General features: G+C 43.0%; 1 protein-coding gene across 1 annotated transcript; it reads left to right on the top strand.

Moving 5' to 3' along the window:
- The first annotated feature begins 13,287 nt into the window (after window positions 1-13,287).
- LOC119319002 lies at window positions 13,288-16,338 on the top strand. Its single transcript, XM_037593530.1, has 7 exons — window positions 13,288-13,581; window positions 13,703-13,852; window positions 14,234-14,505; window positions 14,617-14,829; window positions 14,915-15,007; window positions 15,133-15,237; window positions 15,700-16,338. The coding sequence occupies exons 1-7, from the start codon at window positions 13,338-13,340 to the stop codon at window positions 15,742-15,744; spliced, it is 1,122 nt and encodes a 373-aa protein (XP_037449427.1). The 5' UTR covers window positions 13,288-13,337; the 3' UTR covers window positions 15,745-16,338.
- Window positions 16,339-16,712: the final 374 nt, after the last annotated feature.

Here is a 16,712-nt window from a genome sequence, read left to right as displayed (position 1 = left end):
TGCGGCACGACCGGCGCTGCTTTGGGCGGCTAGAGCAAGAAGACCAAAGGTTGAAGAAGCACTACCGCCATTGGATGGACATCGTACGGTCACTGGAGCTAGAATCGTTCATATTGACTAAGTTGAAAAAGCACTCCGTCCCCGTCAACTTAGTAGGCCCACAAGTCAGCCACCCAGCAAGGTGGTCCCAACTAGCAGGGGGATTATTCATTTTTTTGTGCGTAATAAGGAGGCACTTTCGGTGGGTCCGAGCTGACAGCGGGGGAACATTTTTTTGCGAAATATGGTGGCCCATCCGGTGGGTCCCAGCAGTCAGGGGGAAACATTTTTTCACCAAATACGGTGGCCCGTCCGGTGGGTCCCTGCTGTCAGGTGGAGGAATAATTATTTTCCATGTAATAAGGAGGCACTTCCTTGCGGTTGCCGTGGACCCAGCTGTCAACCTCTCCACGTATAGTACTCTTCCGATGGAAGTCGTTCCTTGACCACGTTGCGCCGCGCCGAGAGCACCAGGGCGGTGGACGACGGTGAGGCCTAGGAAGGGGACGACGTGGAGCCGGGGAATATGCGGCAGTGGATGTCCACGCGTAGAGGAGTATGAGGGTTCGCTGGTTCGTTGCGGTGTGAGGCTGCTGCCGCCGCAGAATAACAGGGGGTGTGGGTGAGTAGAGGGATGGCCTGGCCAGAGGTGGGAGTAGTAGGGGCGGTGAGGCCTCCGCGGCATCGCAGCCAGCCAAGGGAGGCAGGAACACGAGGCACGACCGGCGTTGCTTTGGGCGGCTGGAGCAAGAAGACCACAGGTTGAAGAAGCACTACGGCCGTTGGATGGACATCGTACGGTCACTGGAGCTAGAATCGTTTATATTGACTAAATTGAAAAAGCCCTCCGTCCCTGTCAACTTAGTTGGCCCACAAGTCAGCCTCCCACTATTGTGGGTCCCAGCTAGCAGACGGTATTTATTTTTTGTGTGTAATAAGGAGGCACTTCCTTGCGTGCGAAGATATAGCTGGTGGGTCCGACCTGTCAGCGGTGGGAATGTTTTTCGCGAAATACAGAGGCCCTTCCAGTGGGTCCCAGCTGTCAGGTGGAGGAATCATTATTTTACGCGTAATAAGGAGGCATTTCCTTGCGTGCGCCCGTGGACCCAGCTGTTAGCCTCTCCATGCACAGTCTACTTCCGATGGTGTCGTTCGTTGACCACATTGACCACTCTGCGCCGAGCGCATCCAAGGTGGTGGATGACGGCGAGGCCCCGGACAGCAATGAGCCGGAGATGGGAAGATGCGGGAGTAGAGTCGCAGACGGAGAGGTGTACGAGGGTTAACTGGTTCTGGTGCGGTGTGGTTCGGCGGTCGGTTGAGAAGAATAGGAGGTGTGGAGGGGTGGAGGCAGGAGCAGGTGGTCCCGGCGGCGCTCGAGGAAGAAGACGAGAGATTGAAGATGGATATCGGTCGTTGGATGTAAATCCAATGGCTAACGATGTCAGAATCATTTGTTGACTAAGTTGACAACGACTTGCATTGGCTTCGACCTATTGGCCCACATTTCAGTCTCCAAAAATGTGGCACATATTCAACCCATTTTTTCAGAATTTACAGTCTTTTTTTGCGGGGTAGAATTTATAGTCCATTTGACCTCTTTTTTTGAATTACAGTCCATCAGCTGGGCTGGGTGAACAAATAATGTAGCGTCCATGCGGCCCATTTATGTTTTTCTTAAAAAATTACAGGCCATTTGCACTTTCTCGGAATACACGATTTTGCTGGGCTTATTATAATTATAATGTTGGGGTGGGCGCATCAATGTTATCAAAAAATAAACAGGGGCTGAGCATTTTGTTATATATATATAATAATAATAATAATAAGTGATTTATTATTACATTGGTTCTTAAATCTTATCAGGCTTTTGTACACAATCATCAGGATTTTCATTGTCAAAAAAAATCCAGGATTTTACTGTTAAGAAACTAGCAAAAGTGCCTGTGCGTTGCAACGGGTGAACAACAAAAAATTATAAAATTTATAAACCCAAAATAAAATAATTCAAGTTCAGGCAAATTGCACCAATATGTCATCGGTTTTACAGATTGATAATTAAGAATAAATGATGCAAGAGAGCAAAGAACACGAGACATCAAATTATGACAAAAAAGAAATAGATCAAAGATTTTTAATGATGTTGGTAGTGAATCCCCCTAAGGGACGTGCATTGCAATGGGAGACACAAAAAATACATGCTAACCAAATAAGTATGACTTAATATCCGGACATATGAGTGTCGTCTAATTTAACACGGTGGCTCACCATGTTGTCACAAAATGTCCACGTGATCGTAATGCACGTGGTAAATCCCTAGGCAATGAACTTATCTCTGTACGACACACTTGCCATTGTCTCGTGCAAGGAAAAAATTAAATATTTAAAAACAAATCTCATCGACCATGAACTACTCTCAATGCCTAGACATATAAAGTCTTCCCAAAAAACTAATCAAATCCTAGACATAAAATACTTCTGAATGGGCGAACAGTTTTTTGAGTCAACAAACATCTTTTATAAATTAGGACATCTTTAAAAAATCAAGAACATTTGTTTTTTTAGAGAAACCTTTATTGAAATGCATGAATATTTTTTGACTCAGCTAACATTTTTTCAATTCATGACTTTTTAAAATTGGGGGATGAATTTTAAATTTCGCAAAAGACATTTGATTTTTTTGAATATTTTCTAAAATTTCATGGACATTTTTTTTCTTCAGATTCACGAATATGTTTTGAATACACAATCATTTTTTTGAAAATCATGAACATGATTTTACTTCCTGGCATGTTTTTCCAGATTGTAATTTTTTATAATTTGCGAACAGTTTCCTAAAATCACCAACATTTTTTGAAATAGCAAAAATTTATGATTTCCCAAAGTTTTTTAATTCACTCGCATTATATAATTTCTCTAAAATTTTGTTATAACTGGAAACTTTTTATAATTTGGAATTGTCAAATTAATTTAAAGAAGAAAAAACTAAAACAAAAATGAGAAAAGAAAAGAAAAGACAAAATGAAAAAAAAAGAAACAGGAGCGTCACACCCGGTAGGCCGGCCCATGAAGGAGGTGCCTAAGAAAAAGGAGGCAAAAATGGCTATTACAAGATTCGAACCCGGGTCTACAGGGTGGAAAGAACAGCTTGTAGCCACCACGCTAGTAGTGCACTTGTGTTATAGATAGGGCATCAGACGTATAAAGCCACAGTTCACGGCGGCGCCTTTGGATATAAAAACCGAATCATTTCTTAACTTACGGGTGGCATAGCGGGTAATTTATAGCTAATTCGGGGGCAATTATTTGGACAAACGGCCAGAAGCACTATTTGCTTTATTATTAGGGTAGATTATTTTTATAAGTTAATAAGATGTGGGATATTGTTTTCTTACATATGTAAGTATCTGTTAAATATATGATGACAATAACAATAATATATAATAACATATAAAATAATTTAAATATATATAATGTAGTTAGAAGAGAAACATAAGTTGGACCAAACGTTCCTATTCTTATATAGAAAAATAGAACAGACCTCTGCATTTTCTTCAAAAAATACATAAATTGGGATGCCGATGTTTCAGGAAAAATAAAACCTCGGATGGGAGGTCCATAGGCCGGTCGATACATGACGGCCCTCAAGAAAATACAAACAGGCCTATGGACCTCCCATCCGAGGTTGTGGGCTGCGCATGTTAAAAAAGAAAGCCTAGACGGGGCAGCCCAAAACCCAGCTGATACTTGTTGCCCCAGTGATAATAAATGATACCTGCCAGCTCCCCGGCTTCGTTGTGAATTTATCTCCTATAGTAACTACGTTGAAGCACCTAAAAAATATAACTATGTTGACAAACCCGTGGAGCCCAATGTCAGTATAGCATTAGGAGGAAGTATTTTTTCGATGAGGCACTTCCTTGCGTACGGCCATAGACCTAGTGGGTCCCGACTGTCCGCCTCTCCACGTATAGTCCTCTCCAGATTCCTCTCGTTTGTTCAACATGTTCACAACGGCAGACAGTGGCGTCGCGGCGAGCGCACAAAGGCGCAGGAGGAGATCCGACCAGCTAAGGAAGTGCCTTATTAGTAACGAAACAACTGAACTAGCCTAGTGGCCGAGTGACACTACCCGACACACTACAAGAAATCCGTTAATCCATGACAGATTTTTTTTGACGATCCTATATCCGTCACCGATTATGACAGTTTACACTCATCCGTCACCCATACCGTCACCGACTAGTAAGCCCCGTGTGGGCCGAAAAACAGCAGGCCCTTGATGACGGACGTCGGGCTACCGTCACAGAAACTATCGCGAATCGAACAAGTGGGCTTAGTCGGGCCTACAATTTTTTTCCATATACACCATCCAAACCGTCATGGATTGTGCTCATGCTAATGTGACGTAGATGCCCCTTCTTTGGCCCACATGTCGGTTGGACCATACGTGTTTTTCCAAAAAACAAAACAATGAGGATGCGTGGGTGCCATTGTATGCCCCACATGACAGTAAAAAAACAAGTTATCGATTTAGTCCGTCGCCGTCCAGATCGAGGGTCATCGCTGCGGCGCCGCCAGTGCCACCGACGGCTGCCCGGGCGAGGGTGGTCCGGCGGGGTGGTCTGTCTCGGCGTCATCTTTAGGATCCGTAGGCCTCTCGCCTCGCTGCCGCCCGCCCTTGTTGCACCGACGAGCTAGCCTCCGCCAGGCATTGCCGCGCCACGATCTAGCTGCAGCCCGCCATTGCCGCCTGACAAGCAGCCGCCGCCCGCCATTGCTGCACCGGACACTCCCCCGTTATTCCCCAAATCAACATCAACCAGGAGCGAGCGGTATGTCTTCTATAGAAATCATCTCTCTCCTACTGAATTTGTTGATTAAATATTGTGATTTGCAAGCGGAGGTGAAGCAAGTATGCATATACAGAGATAATTTAAGATGGATTTCCCATCCTTAATATTGCTATTCGAGTATAGTTGTATGGATTGAGGTGAATTTTTTTGGATAGGGGATCTAGGATAACATTGCTTGGCCAAATGATTTAAATGTACGCATAGATTAAAAGTTGGGGTTGTGTTGTGTTTTAATATCCGGATCTTTTATACCATGTGATCCGAAATCCCAGTTACCTTGCGTAATCTGCAAGTGATTTATGCATGCTTAAGCTTGGTGTTTTGTTGGCAGAATTTGCCCAGAATCTGATCCTGCCCTAAGTACAGGACATGCTGCTTCTATTGGTACAAAATGCCCAAACTCTGATGCTGCCTTAAATCCTTAATACTTGTGACTACCTGGTTATCGTTATTTTGTTTGTTCTGTTGTGCAGAAGAGATTGTCTACAGGCAGCTCCCTCTATTATAACTTGTTCCTATTTTATTTACCTGGCCATTAAAAGTCTTCACTTATGGTTGTATGTTATTTCCATCTTTGCTAGTAAATATGTTGCCTGTCTAGAGTTATAATTCTGATCCATATGCCCCTTGTAATATTGGGATTACTTGTAAGTTGTTCTAGTCATGTCTCTTCAGTGATGATATATCTTTGATTCTTTTTCTACAATGCAGATGGATAGACACTGGATTCATCGTACATTGTTTTCCCGTGAGTACATCGAAGATGTCAAAGAATTTATGAACTTCATTCAAGATAAATTCAGCGAGGATGAGAAAATACTCTGCCAATGTAGAAATTGCCTTAATCATAAACACCAGCATCAAACCGTTGTGAACACACACATATTGACGTATGGCATGGAAAGTACATACACTCGCTGGATATATCATGGAGAAGGCTTTGATGTTGATGTGATTGAAGAACCTGTTCATGTGCATGACACCGCCGATGGTAACAATGGTGCTGATCGATTTGAGGAGATGTTTGGAGACCTATGCACAGCAGTAGAACAAGCTGAAAGTGAAACTGAAAATCCTTCTGAGCATGAGTCGTTTTTTAAGAACGTGATGAAAGTGGCAAAGCAGCAACTTTATCATGGTTGTACCAAGTTTTTGAGGTTCTCCTTTGTGGTAAAGCTTCTTCATTTGAAGTCATACCATAGGATCACAAATAGTGCATTTACTGATATATTGAAGATATTGGCTGAAGCATTCCCTGAACCTAATACACTCCCAAAATCATACGAGGAAGCGAAGAACCTTCTGAAGGAATTAGGCCTTGGGTATGTTTCTATACATGTGTGCTTTAATAATTGCATTTTGTTCAGGAAGCAATATGCCAATCATGACAACTGCCCAGTTTGTGGCCTATCAAGGTGGAAAGACCCTGCTAGAAAGAAGATTCCACAAAAAGTGTTGAGGCATTTTCCATTGGTGCCTAGGCTGAGGAGGATGTTTCTTTCCAAAAAAGGAGCAGAAGAAGCACAATGGCACAAGCTAAAGAGGCAGCCCAGTGAGAAGGAATTGAGTTATCCGGTTGATAGTGATGCATGGAAAGATTTTGATAAACAATATCTAGATTTTGCAAAAGATGCCAGAAACATTAGACTTGGCATTGCCACTGATGGGTTCAATCCTTTTGGAAACTTTAACACAACCTATAGTATGTGGCATGTGTTTGTTATACCATACAACCTTCCACCTTGGGCATGCATGGACCAGTCAAATTTCATGATGGCTTTGCTAATTCCAGATCCTAAATCACCTGGCAAGCACTTTGATGTCTTTCTACAACCACTTGTAGAAGAATTACTTGAGCTCTCGGAGGGTGTGCGTACATATGATGCTCTTACTGAAAAAATGTTTGATCTTCATGCTGCAGTTCTATGGTGCATTCATGATTACCCAACTCTGAGCACTCTTTCAGGGCGTACTACAAGAGGCTATTTTGCATGTATCCATTATGACAAACACCCTATTTCTTACGGCCTAAGGAAAAAAATTGGGTATATTGGTCACTATCGTTTCCTTCCAAAGGGACATCGTTTGCGGAGAAATAATGAATTTGTTGGTCTTCATGAAAGCAATGATCGGCCAGGTAAATTCCCTGAGAAAGAGCTGCAAGCAGAATTGGAGAAGGTTAGACCTGGGAGGCAACAAGAAAGTAAGAAAAGGAAACATTCTGACTTGGGCAGCAAGAAGGCTCATGTGCCAATTTGGAGCCGCGGGGTTTGTTTGTGGGATTTGGAATATTGGGGGAAATTGAAGCTGAGGCACAATCTTGATGTCATGCACATCGAGAATAACATATGTGAAAACCTCATTGGGACAATTTTGAACTTAGAGGGGAAGACAAAGGACACACTCAATGCTAGGATTGATCTCCAAGATTTGAATATTAAAGAGGAGTTGAAATTGAGGAAGGAAGGAAACTCATATGTGATGCCTCGGGCACGATATACCTTGTCCAAAGAACAAGTGGTTGCATTTTGTGAATTTCTACGGGAGTTAAAGTTTTCGGATGGATTTGCTTCCAACATATCAAGATGTACAAGTGCTGATGGTACCAAGGTACAAGGCCTTAAAACACATGATTGTCACATTCTTCTGCAAAGAATCTTACCTGCTGGCATGATAGGATTTTTGGATAGTGATATATATCAAGCAGTAGCTGAGTTAGGCAAGTTTTTCAGGGAACTATGCAGCAAAACTCTTAATAGGGATGTGTTGGCTGAAATGAAGAAAGAAATCCCTATAATTTTGTGCAAGCTTGAGAAAATTTCCCCCCTGCTTTCTTTGATGTGATGGTGCACCTTGCAGTACATTTACCTAAAGAGGCATTGCTTCAAGGCCCCGTACAATATGGGTGGATGTACCCAGTTGAAAGCAGGCTATATACTTTAAAGCGCTATGTGAGGAATAGGGCACGACCAGAAGGTTTGATTGCTGAAGCATATGTTGCGGATGAGTGCCTGACATTTTGCTCCAAGTACATGGATGATGTTGAAACAATATTTAATCGGAACCCAAGAAACATAGGTTTTCCAGATGAAGAAGCCTATGGTGTTGATGTTTTTGGACATGGAGTTAATTTTACTTCAGGATATGATTATGAATATGTACATGCAGAAAAAGAATTTGATCAGATGGTGTGGTATGTGTTGAACAATTGTGAACAAGCTAAGAAATATATCGAGTATGTTGTCACTTATGAACTTGCTTATGTTGTTTGTGTTGTACTTATGTGATCTGTTGATTAATATGTTTACTTCACACAATACTCAGAGATGAGTTAAAGAGAAAAGGGGCGCCGGACAGTGATAAGGAGCTTCAAGAAAAATTCCAACATGGTTCAAGAACTATGTTAGTTTTCATTCGCATCTAGTTTTTGGTTGTCACATTTCACTACGGACTCTAATGTATGTGTTTGCGTGTGTTTTTGCAGATGATAAGGATGCAGGATGAGGTTGGTGAAGAGGTAGACGAAGATCTCTTTGCCTTGGCATGTGGTCCTGATCGGAGAGTCCGGAAATTCTCATCATGCATAGTGAATGGGATTAGATTTAGCACTGTTGACCGTGATAGCAACAAGAGAACGCAAAACAGTGGAGTCATGACTGAAGGTGAACATGACCGTAAGATCATAAATTTTTATGGAACCTTGAAAGAGATCATTCAGTTAGACTACAAATTGGATGACAAGTCAGTTGTTTTGTTTAAATGTGACTGGTTTAAACTTGATGGAAAGGAGACCGAGCTTAAAAATGATGGTTTTTTCAAAAGCATAAATGTTGGAAGTATGTGGTACAAGGACGATTCTTTGATTCTGGCTACGCAGGCTAGAAAGATTTTTATTTGCCAGACACGAAGTATGGGAAGAATTGGCAAGTTGTGCAAACATTTGAACATAGGCATCTCTTCAATATTAGTGAAACTGAGGGTGTACCTTTTACTGGTCCTGCATATCAAGAGGATGAGTGTTGTGATGAGGAGGGTAGGAGAATATCTATTTCTGACCTTACATCCGAGAAGCCTTTGCCTAGAGATGATGAGCAAGGCATTGTTTTTTAAGCTGATGTAGTTGCTCGTTTTTTGAAAGAAAAAAGCACAGAAGTGTATGAAGGTGGCAAGGAAGAGGAACAAGATGATACGGGTCTGGAGTATTGCAGCGAAGACGAAGGAGGTGCCATGGATGTTGACAGCGATGATGAGTAGATGTTTTAATGTAGAGGTACTATCTTCATTCTTCATTTAGTTGTTGTTTCCTATTGTCTACATGGAGTTTATGTTCAGTATAGGGTTAACACAAGTTTGCCATGATTTAGTTTATGTTCAGTATAGTTTTAAAGAGAGTGAGGTGTTTTATGCACTACATGGAGTTTTTGTTCAGTACATTACCAACTGCTATTTCCTAAAAAATATCTCACTGAATCCTATAGTTAATGTGTTGGCCGGTGTGTTAGAGGATTAAAATGGTAGTATTTGAAGTTTTATCTTGTTTGCCTTAACAGAGTTTTAGTCTGTCAGTGTGTTGTGATCCATAGTGTTTGTTCAGTACAGTACATGAGAGTGTGATGTGTTTTTCTTCTCACTGATGCATAGTTTTGTTCAGTATAGTTCATGGAAACTTCTAATTTTGAAATATTCGACAGGCGTTGCTAATGAGGCTGAGAAGGAGATGCTCAAAAATGGTTGTGCTGCAAGCTTAAGTTGGTCTGGAGTTTTATTTTGTTTGCCTTGATACGGCAATGACCGCTGATCCTTGTTGTGATCCATAACAGAGTTGTATCTGAAGTTTTATTTTGTTTTCCTTCATAGGCCAACCATTTTGTCTGTCAGTGTGTTAAGGAAGTCGCTGTAGTTGTAATCCTTGTTGTACGCTTGACAATATATCATCTATGCACCAGCTGTTGTGAGGATGGCATATGTGTGCTGTCATTGGCTATTCAGTTTCACAAATAATACCTGAAATTCATAAGGCTCATGTATGTTCAGAATATGGCCTAAAATCAAGTTCCTTATATCTAGTTTAGATGCAATCTTCCAAAACACAATTCTGGTCATTTTGGAGCTTTGTGGAGCGATCCCAGGCTAGCCAACAGTCTTGGCAGTGTAAATTGGCAGAATGACATTCCTTACTACCCTGGCCATCTACCCAAAACCTCTGGACAAATTACCCAATGAAAGGCCAGTGCATCAGGCATCAAAGTTTGCCGCAGAAACTGATTTTCATCCAAACAGGGCACCTATCCTTAGCCATTAACATCTAGCTTCTTTGTATACCCTAATTGAGCATAGAAGCACATTGTGACATGGTCGGTTTCTTCAACCAATTCACAGAGAGGGAGAGCGTGTGGTGACCATTGCCCTGGCAGGCAAAAATGGCGCTCTGTGCGTTTCTGGCGGTGCCACGAGCGACTCAGGCCCCTACTCGCCCACCCCTCTCGCCTGTAGTCCAGCTCCGTCCAACCCCCATGGCGCCAAGGTCTCATCCCACCTGCCCCCTCCAACACGTGAAAAGGAAAGAGGAAAAGGGGCACCAGATCGTGGGAAATAAGGATCGAAGGAAACAGAAAAATGATCGAAGGAAAGGGGGAGGAGATCTCGCGTGGCGCAACCCACCAAACGCGCGTCTGATCCATCGCGCGAGCCCTACACGCTCCACCAGACAGTGCGTCTGATCCAGCGCGCGATTTTTTCCTCTATATGCTAGCGACATCTTCCGCTCAATAAGATGAAGTCCCACCAAATATAACACAACAACTAAGATAGCCCAGTGGAAAGAGCACCCCGCTTCAGCGCTGGTGACCCATGTTCGACTTCGCTTTCTCCCCTTTTTCCCTACGGCGCGATTTTTTCTTTTATATGCTACCGATGACTCAATAAAAGAAATTCCCAGAATATAAAGCATAATTACTGAGATGGTCCAGTGGATAGAGCATCTTGCTCCAGCACTGGTGACCCAGGTTCGGCTCCACCTTCTCCCCTTTTTCTTTTTTGGCAGCAAATTTAAAGTTTTTTTAAAATATTCATATCTTTTAAACCGCAACTCGCTCAAATTCCTCTTTCTGTTTGAAATTACACCCGCGGCAGATTATTTTCTAAAATATTCATATCTTTTAAATCACAACTCGCTCAAATTCCTTTTTCTGTTTGAAATTACACCCAAATTAAATCGGAGCGGCGGAGCCCATGCCACCCAACAATGCACACGTATCAACGATGTCCTACACCATCCATGTGATCACTAACGTCGCCTCCGATGATCGGGTCGCCGTCGATGACCGGGTCGACTCTGGTCGCGGCTCTGTCGGAAGCTTTCAAGATCGTGCGCTCCATTCCAAGCTCTCCGTCCATCCATCCCGGAGCCCATGCCACCCAACAATGGACACGTATCAACGACGTCCTACACCATCCATGTGATCACTAACATCGCCTCCGATGATTGGGTCACCGTCGATGACCGGGTCGACTCCGGTCGCGGCTCTGTCGGAAGCTTTCAAGATCGTGCGCTCCATTCCTGAGCTTTCCGTCCATCCATCTCGGGCCCATGCCGCCCAACAATCAACACATATCAACGACGTCCTACACCATTCATGTGATCACTAACGTCGCCTCCGATGATCGGGTCACCGTCAAGACCATGCGCTCGATTCCATCACAAAATAATTTCATAAATAATTTCTAGTTGACATAGTGTGTAATTAAATATATGTCTTGCTAATTATAGAAACAAATCACTTGCTCGTGATGTATTCTCTAGAACTTTTTTTAGATCAATTATTTCTCTCTTTTTTAGTGGAGAGATCAATTCTCTTTCTTTTTTTGAGTGAAGTGATCAATTTCTAAATTTACCTGGCGGCAAGAAAGCGCGCACAGGGGACTTTATTTTCGCTCCACCGGCGCCAAGCCAAAAAGAACCATCTTGAATTGACCATATTGCCCACCAAGCTATTCTTCCATCAGTACATACGAAGGGACAACATTGTAATTTGACACGAACCACTAACCCCATCGCACGGCCGCCTCTAGCCCCCAAATCACCAAATCCCCCACGCCCCCCCACACGGCCGCCCCAGATCCGCCTCCACCGCCCGCACCACCTCCTCCACCGCCGGCATCACCTCCTCCATCGCCGAGCACGAGCCTTGTCTCTCTTCCACCTCCACCACCGGTCACAACCCCTCACTCACTACTGGCCAAGACCCCCTTCCGCCCCCACGCTCCACCAGACCCTAGAACATGACCCGGCCGCCGCTGGTCACCTTCGCCACTGCCCTTCCTCTTCCTCTTCCGCCTCCACGACCGGTCACAAACCCACATCCACTGCCGGCCACAGACTCCCTCCCCTCCACCTCCCCTCCACCAAACCCGAGAAACAAACCGTTGTCGCCTCCATACTGTGCCGCTTCAAGTGCCTCGCTGCCACCACACTTCGCTGCTCCAAGGGCATCTCCGACACCTCGCTGGACATCTGCACGACACACTAATGGGGAAGAAGATTGCAGCGAAGAAATCCTGAGGACGCAAGACAGCAGGTATAATCTTCTTAACCCATGCTTTGATCTAAAACTACCATATCTGAAACTAGAGCTTGAGCTACTGCATACTTGTACAGCAGTCCTGAAGCACCTAAAAGACACTTGGATTCCTTTTATGTAGTAAAATACGAGCAGATAAGATAAGGATCAACATTATAGTATTTGTTGGTTTTCAGAATTGCACACAATTGTATATTGATATATTCCTATCCAACCAGATAAAATTCAAAACATGACCATGTATGTCTAATTACTAGGTGGTAATAGTGTTTTTTATTGTTCTTGACTTCAATTGCTAGTGTTCCTGGTTCATTAGGGCCGTAGCCATACATAAACATAAGAAATAGTAATTTGTTAGCAAGTATATTATGCACATAGTAATTTGTGTTCATGTGTTCACTCATCTTAGAACCACCACTTGTACATCATATGGATGATTTGCGCCTCAAAAGAATCATAAGGAACAATTCAAGGCTGCAAGCACTCGAAATTCCTGCATTATCAACATTGTTTGCAGCCAAAACTGTCATTTCACCTGGAAAAAAAGGCCCAGCAATAGTACCGATGAATCTGAAGCTGAGTACCATCCTAATGAGGACGATACCAGTGAAGGAGAGTCGTCCGATGGTAGTTTAGTACATGATATAGAAGCATTGCAAGAATTTAAGTCCACACCTGCTGCTAGCTCAAACTCCAAGGTGCTAAAATCCTCCATCTAGTCATTGCTAGATATGTTGCTTGTTGGTCATTGCAGCAGAGTTTTTGTTAAAGGTTGTTAATTAAACCATGTTTTCATTTCTATCAGGGCTTGAAGGACTGTAAAAAAACAAGTCAGGAATCTAGTAAGAAAAGATCTGCTGCCATGCCCCCTGGTGGAGTCAAGCCTCGGCCTGCTAAGAGAGTTCTCGCGGACATCCCAACTAATATGCGAGTTACAAGGTCGAGGAAAGTACAATCACAAAATGCTGATGCAAGTGCTCAAAATGAAGAGATGTATGATCCTAAACAGCAGACACCAAGTGTCATTCATAAGCCAATTTCTTCTATGGCTTGTGCCAGCCAAGCTGAAGAATTTGTTCCCAACTTTGATGACCATTTTGTTGAAGGCAAGTTTCTTACTATTGTTGTCATATCATGCTCATGTTCTATCCTTTGAATTTCTAGCCTTGTGTATTAACTTCGATTGCATAATGAACATGCTCTCACTGGATGCCTTCTTCTAAAAAGATGATGACCTTGCACATTGTGATGATGGCAACTGGATGGCCAATGGAGCTGATCTCATTGCCCATTGTGATGATGACAACCAGAGGGACAACGAAGCTGGTGGTAGTACCCAACCTCATCAGCAATCTCAACCTGACAGTAACTTTGAAGGCAAGTTACAAACCTAATTTTTCTTGCATTTATTTGATTGTTAATGAGGCTATTGTTATTTAGTAATGGCACTGTGACATAGCAAATTAAGTATATATATTTTCAGATCTTCCATTCAAGCATTAATGCCCTTTAGATCTTCCATTCAGATTTTCTAAACTTCTTGTTCAATCTATTGTTCTATGCATCTTGCCATCTTAAATATACTTGATATAAACCATAATGAAAGCTTGACAGTTCAACTATTGGTGCATACATCATTAGCTTCTCTTGTCACCGCTTTACATTGTTTCGCCTTAATTGTTGCTGCCATCGGTTACTAGTATATTGTCTTGGCCTTCTTGTGAGCTTAATACATCCTTGATTTTACCTTCTTTGTAGGTCCACAATCCTATGAGGAGCCAAGGGAAAGGGGGCCCAATTTGGGGAAAGGTCTGGAAAGGATCACTCGACGCCGGCAGGGCAAACTGCTGCTTCTCATTCCAGAAGGAAGCTTACGGCCAAAGACACCTCTTCTGGCTGCAAAGTATGCAATCGAATGCAATGTCACAGTCAGACACCATATGCCCGTGTTTAAGCACTGGAAGGATTACAAGGACCCAAATGGAAATGTCAGAGATGGGATCTTCAGGAACTTTGTAGGCAAAGTTGGTGTAAGTACATAATCCTGGCCTTTCTCCCTCACATTGCTAGGAACCTGTCAATCTTCTGCTATTTTGTCTATCTGCCATCATGATATTTACCCATGTTTTTTATCTTACTAGAACATGTTTCAGATGGACCTAGAGGCGGTGCCAGTTAGGAAGGCTTGCACAGAAATGCTGAAACACGCGACTCACCAACAACGATATAGGCTCAAGAAAGAGTATTTTGATCCTCATGCACCCCATTTGGTGAGGAGAACTTCTCCGGTCCCCTCGATGACTCATGACCAGTGGAACGAGCTAGTGGAAAGCTGGAAGGATCCCAAAAAGACGGTATGTCCCTTCCTTCAGACCGATCTCGCCTTTTACATGCTAATCTAGAGACTGTGCCTTACATGTATTTGGTCTCTTGATGTAGGGGATATCTCAAATTAACAAAGCTAATCGAGCTCAAGTTAAGTTCCACCAAACTACTGGAGCGCACAGCTACCCTGTGCACTGTGGAAATCTGGTAAGTCAAACATGTGGTTGTGGATGTGCAAGATGTATGTGTGCACTGTTAAAAGGTGTTTTTGGATTGCTTCCATGTAGTGTAGGTATATGATGCTCCCTTGCCTTCATATCTGTAGTTTTTAGGGAGACAAATACAAGGATGAAGAACCAACAGCAGTGGATTTGTTCAAGGAGTGCCACTACAGCAAGAAAAAGAAAGGTTACACCAATGTTGTGCTGGATGCAATTGTAAGTCAGCTTTCAAAGACTACCAACCATCAAAGTTTTAACTTTTGCACGGCTAGAATTAATATTGTTTCAGTCCCTCTTATAGATTGAAAAATATTAAGCAAATGCTAGTGTAGGTTAATTGGAAATGTTAACATATTCACCTGACTATCTTGTAATAGATTGTCCTATATTGCAGTTTTGGCCATCCTCAGTCTCTATCTTGTAGTATATATAAAATAATTAGATTTAAACATTAGTTGCTTGTACTTTATTGATATAATTTATCCTGTTTCTTCTGGCCACTTTGTTGTTGATGAATAATCCGACTCAGCTCCGCACAGAAAAAAGTTTAATCTGACTCTGTTCTCACAAGATAAGGATGCATGCTAGCTTTCCTCATGCATGTTAACTTGCTGATGATGTCATCTCTACTTGTGCTTAAGCTGTCTCATAACCATGTTTGTTGCTTGGCATTGCTAGACCGAGATGGAAAAGAAGGTTCCTAATCCTACAGAAGATGGTTAGGAATCAAGCTCTGCAACTGAGGCGGCAACCGAAGCTGTAGCTGAAGTGCTTGCTAAGCACACTAAGAAGCCGAGGTTTCTTCAGCATGTGGGGGTCCAGCACGTCCATGCGAGATCCAGTGCTATCAACCGTGAACTAGAATTGGCAGCGCAGAAGATGAATGTTGAGCTTCGGGCGTGTGTTGACACCTTGACCAAGAAGTTGAAGGAATCTGAAGAAGAAAGGGCCAGGCAAGATGAGGAGTACAGGAAGCGAGACGAGGAGAACAGGAAGAAGCAAGCTGAGACGGATGCAAAACTAGACTTATTGCTAAGTCAGATGCCATCAAGATCAGCTGAAGGGTAAGGTGTTTGTCCAAAAAGCTGCTGGAAGCTATATGAATGTGGGATATGCTGGTGGAACCTAGCTTGTTATTTTGTCAGCCTTTTGTTATGCAAACTGCATACTGTTCGATGCAAACTAGTTGCATGTTGGTGCTTGATGGTTAGTGGATCTTGAGATGTAGGCTGAATGCTATGGTGGATGTGTCATGGAGGAGCAGTACTTGTGTAATGTGACTTGTGCTTTGTAATGTTGTGCCTCTTTCTGTCTTAATATTTGTATACAAATTATTAATAATTGTTAGTGCTAAATTGTTTCGTGTAAAAATCACAAATGGGCTTCGTTGGGTAAACCTAACATTGATGGGCTGGATGAAGTAGGCCTCGAAACATATTTTGGGTAAAAAAACATAACTGGCCCATAAGATTAATGGGCTGATGTGCTTGTTGGACCACTGGAAATGGGCTAACATGAACGGTGAAAAAAATAGTTCGAACCAAAACAAATGGGCCAAAACTTACTGGGCCGAAGGCTACATGGGCCCAGGTGGTGCCACGTCAGACCCAGACTAGAGTGTTGATGCCATGTCATCATGTAAATGCGTGACGGCAAAGTCCGTCACAGAGGCCCGGGCCTGGGGCGGGCCG

The sequence above is a fragment of the Triticum dicoccoides genome, chromosome 6A, assembly GCF_002162155.2.
Source record: "Triticum dicoccoides isolate Atlit2015 ecotype Zavitan chromosome 6A, WEW_v2.0, whole genome shotgun sequence".
NCBI lineage: Eukaryota > Viridiplantae > Streptophyta > Magnoliopsida > Poales > Poaceae > Triticum > Triticum dicoccoides.
This window is presented reverse-complemented; position numbering and strand designations above follow the sequence as displayed.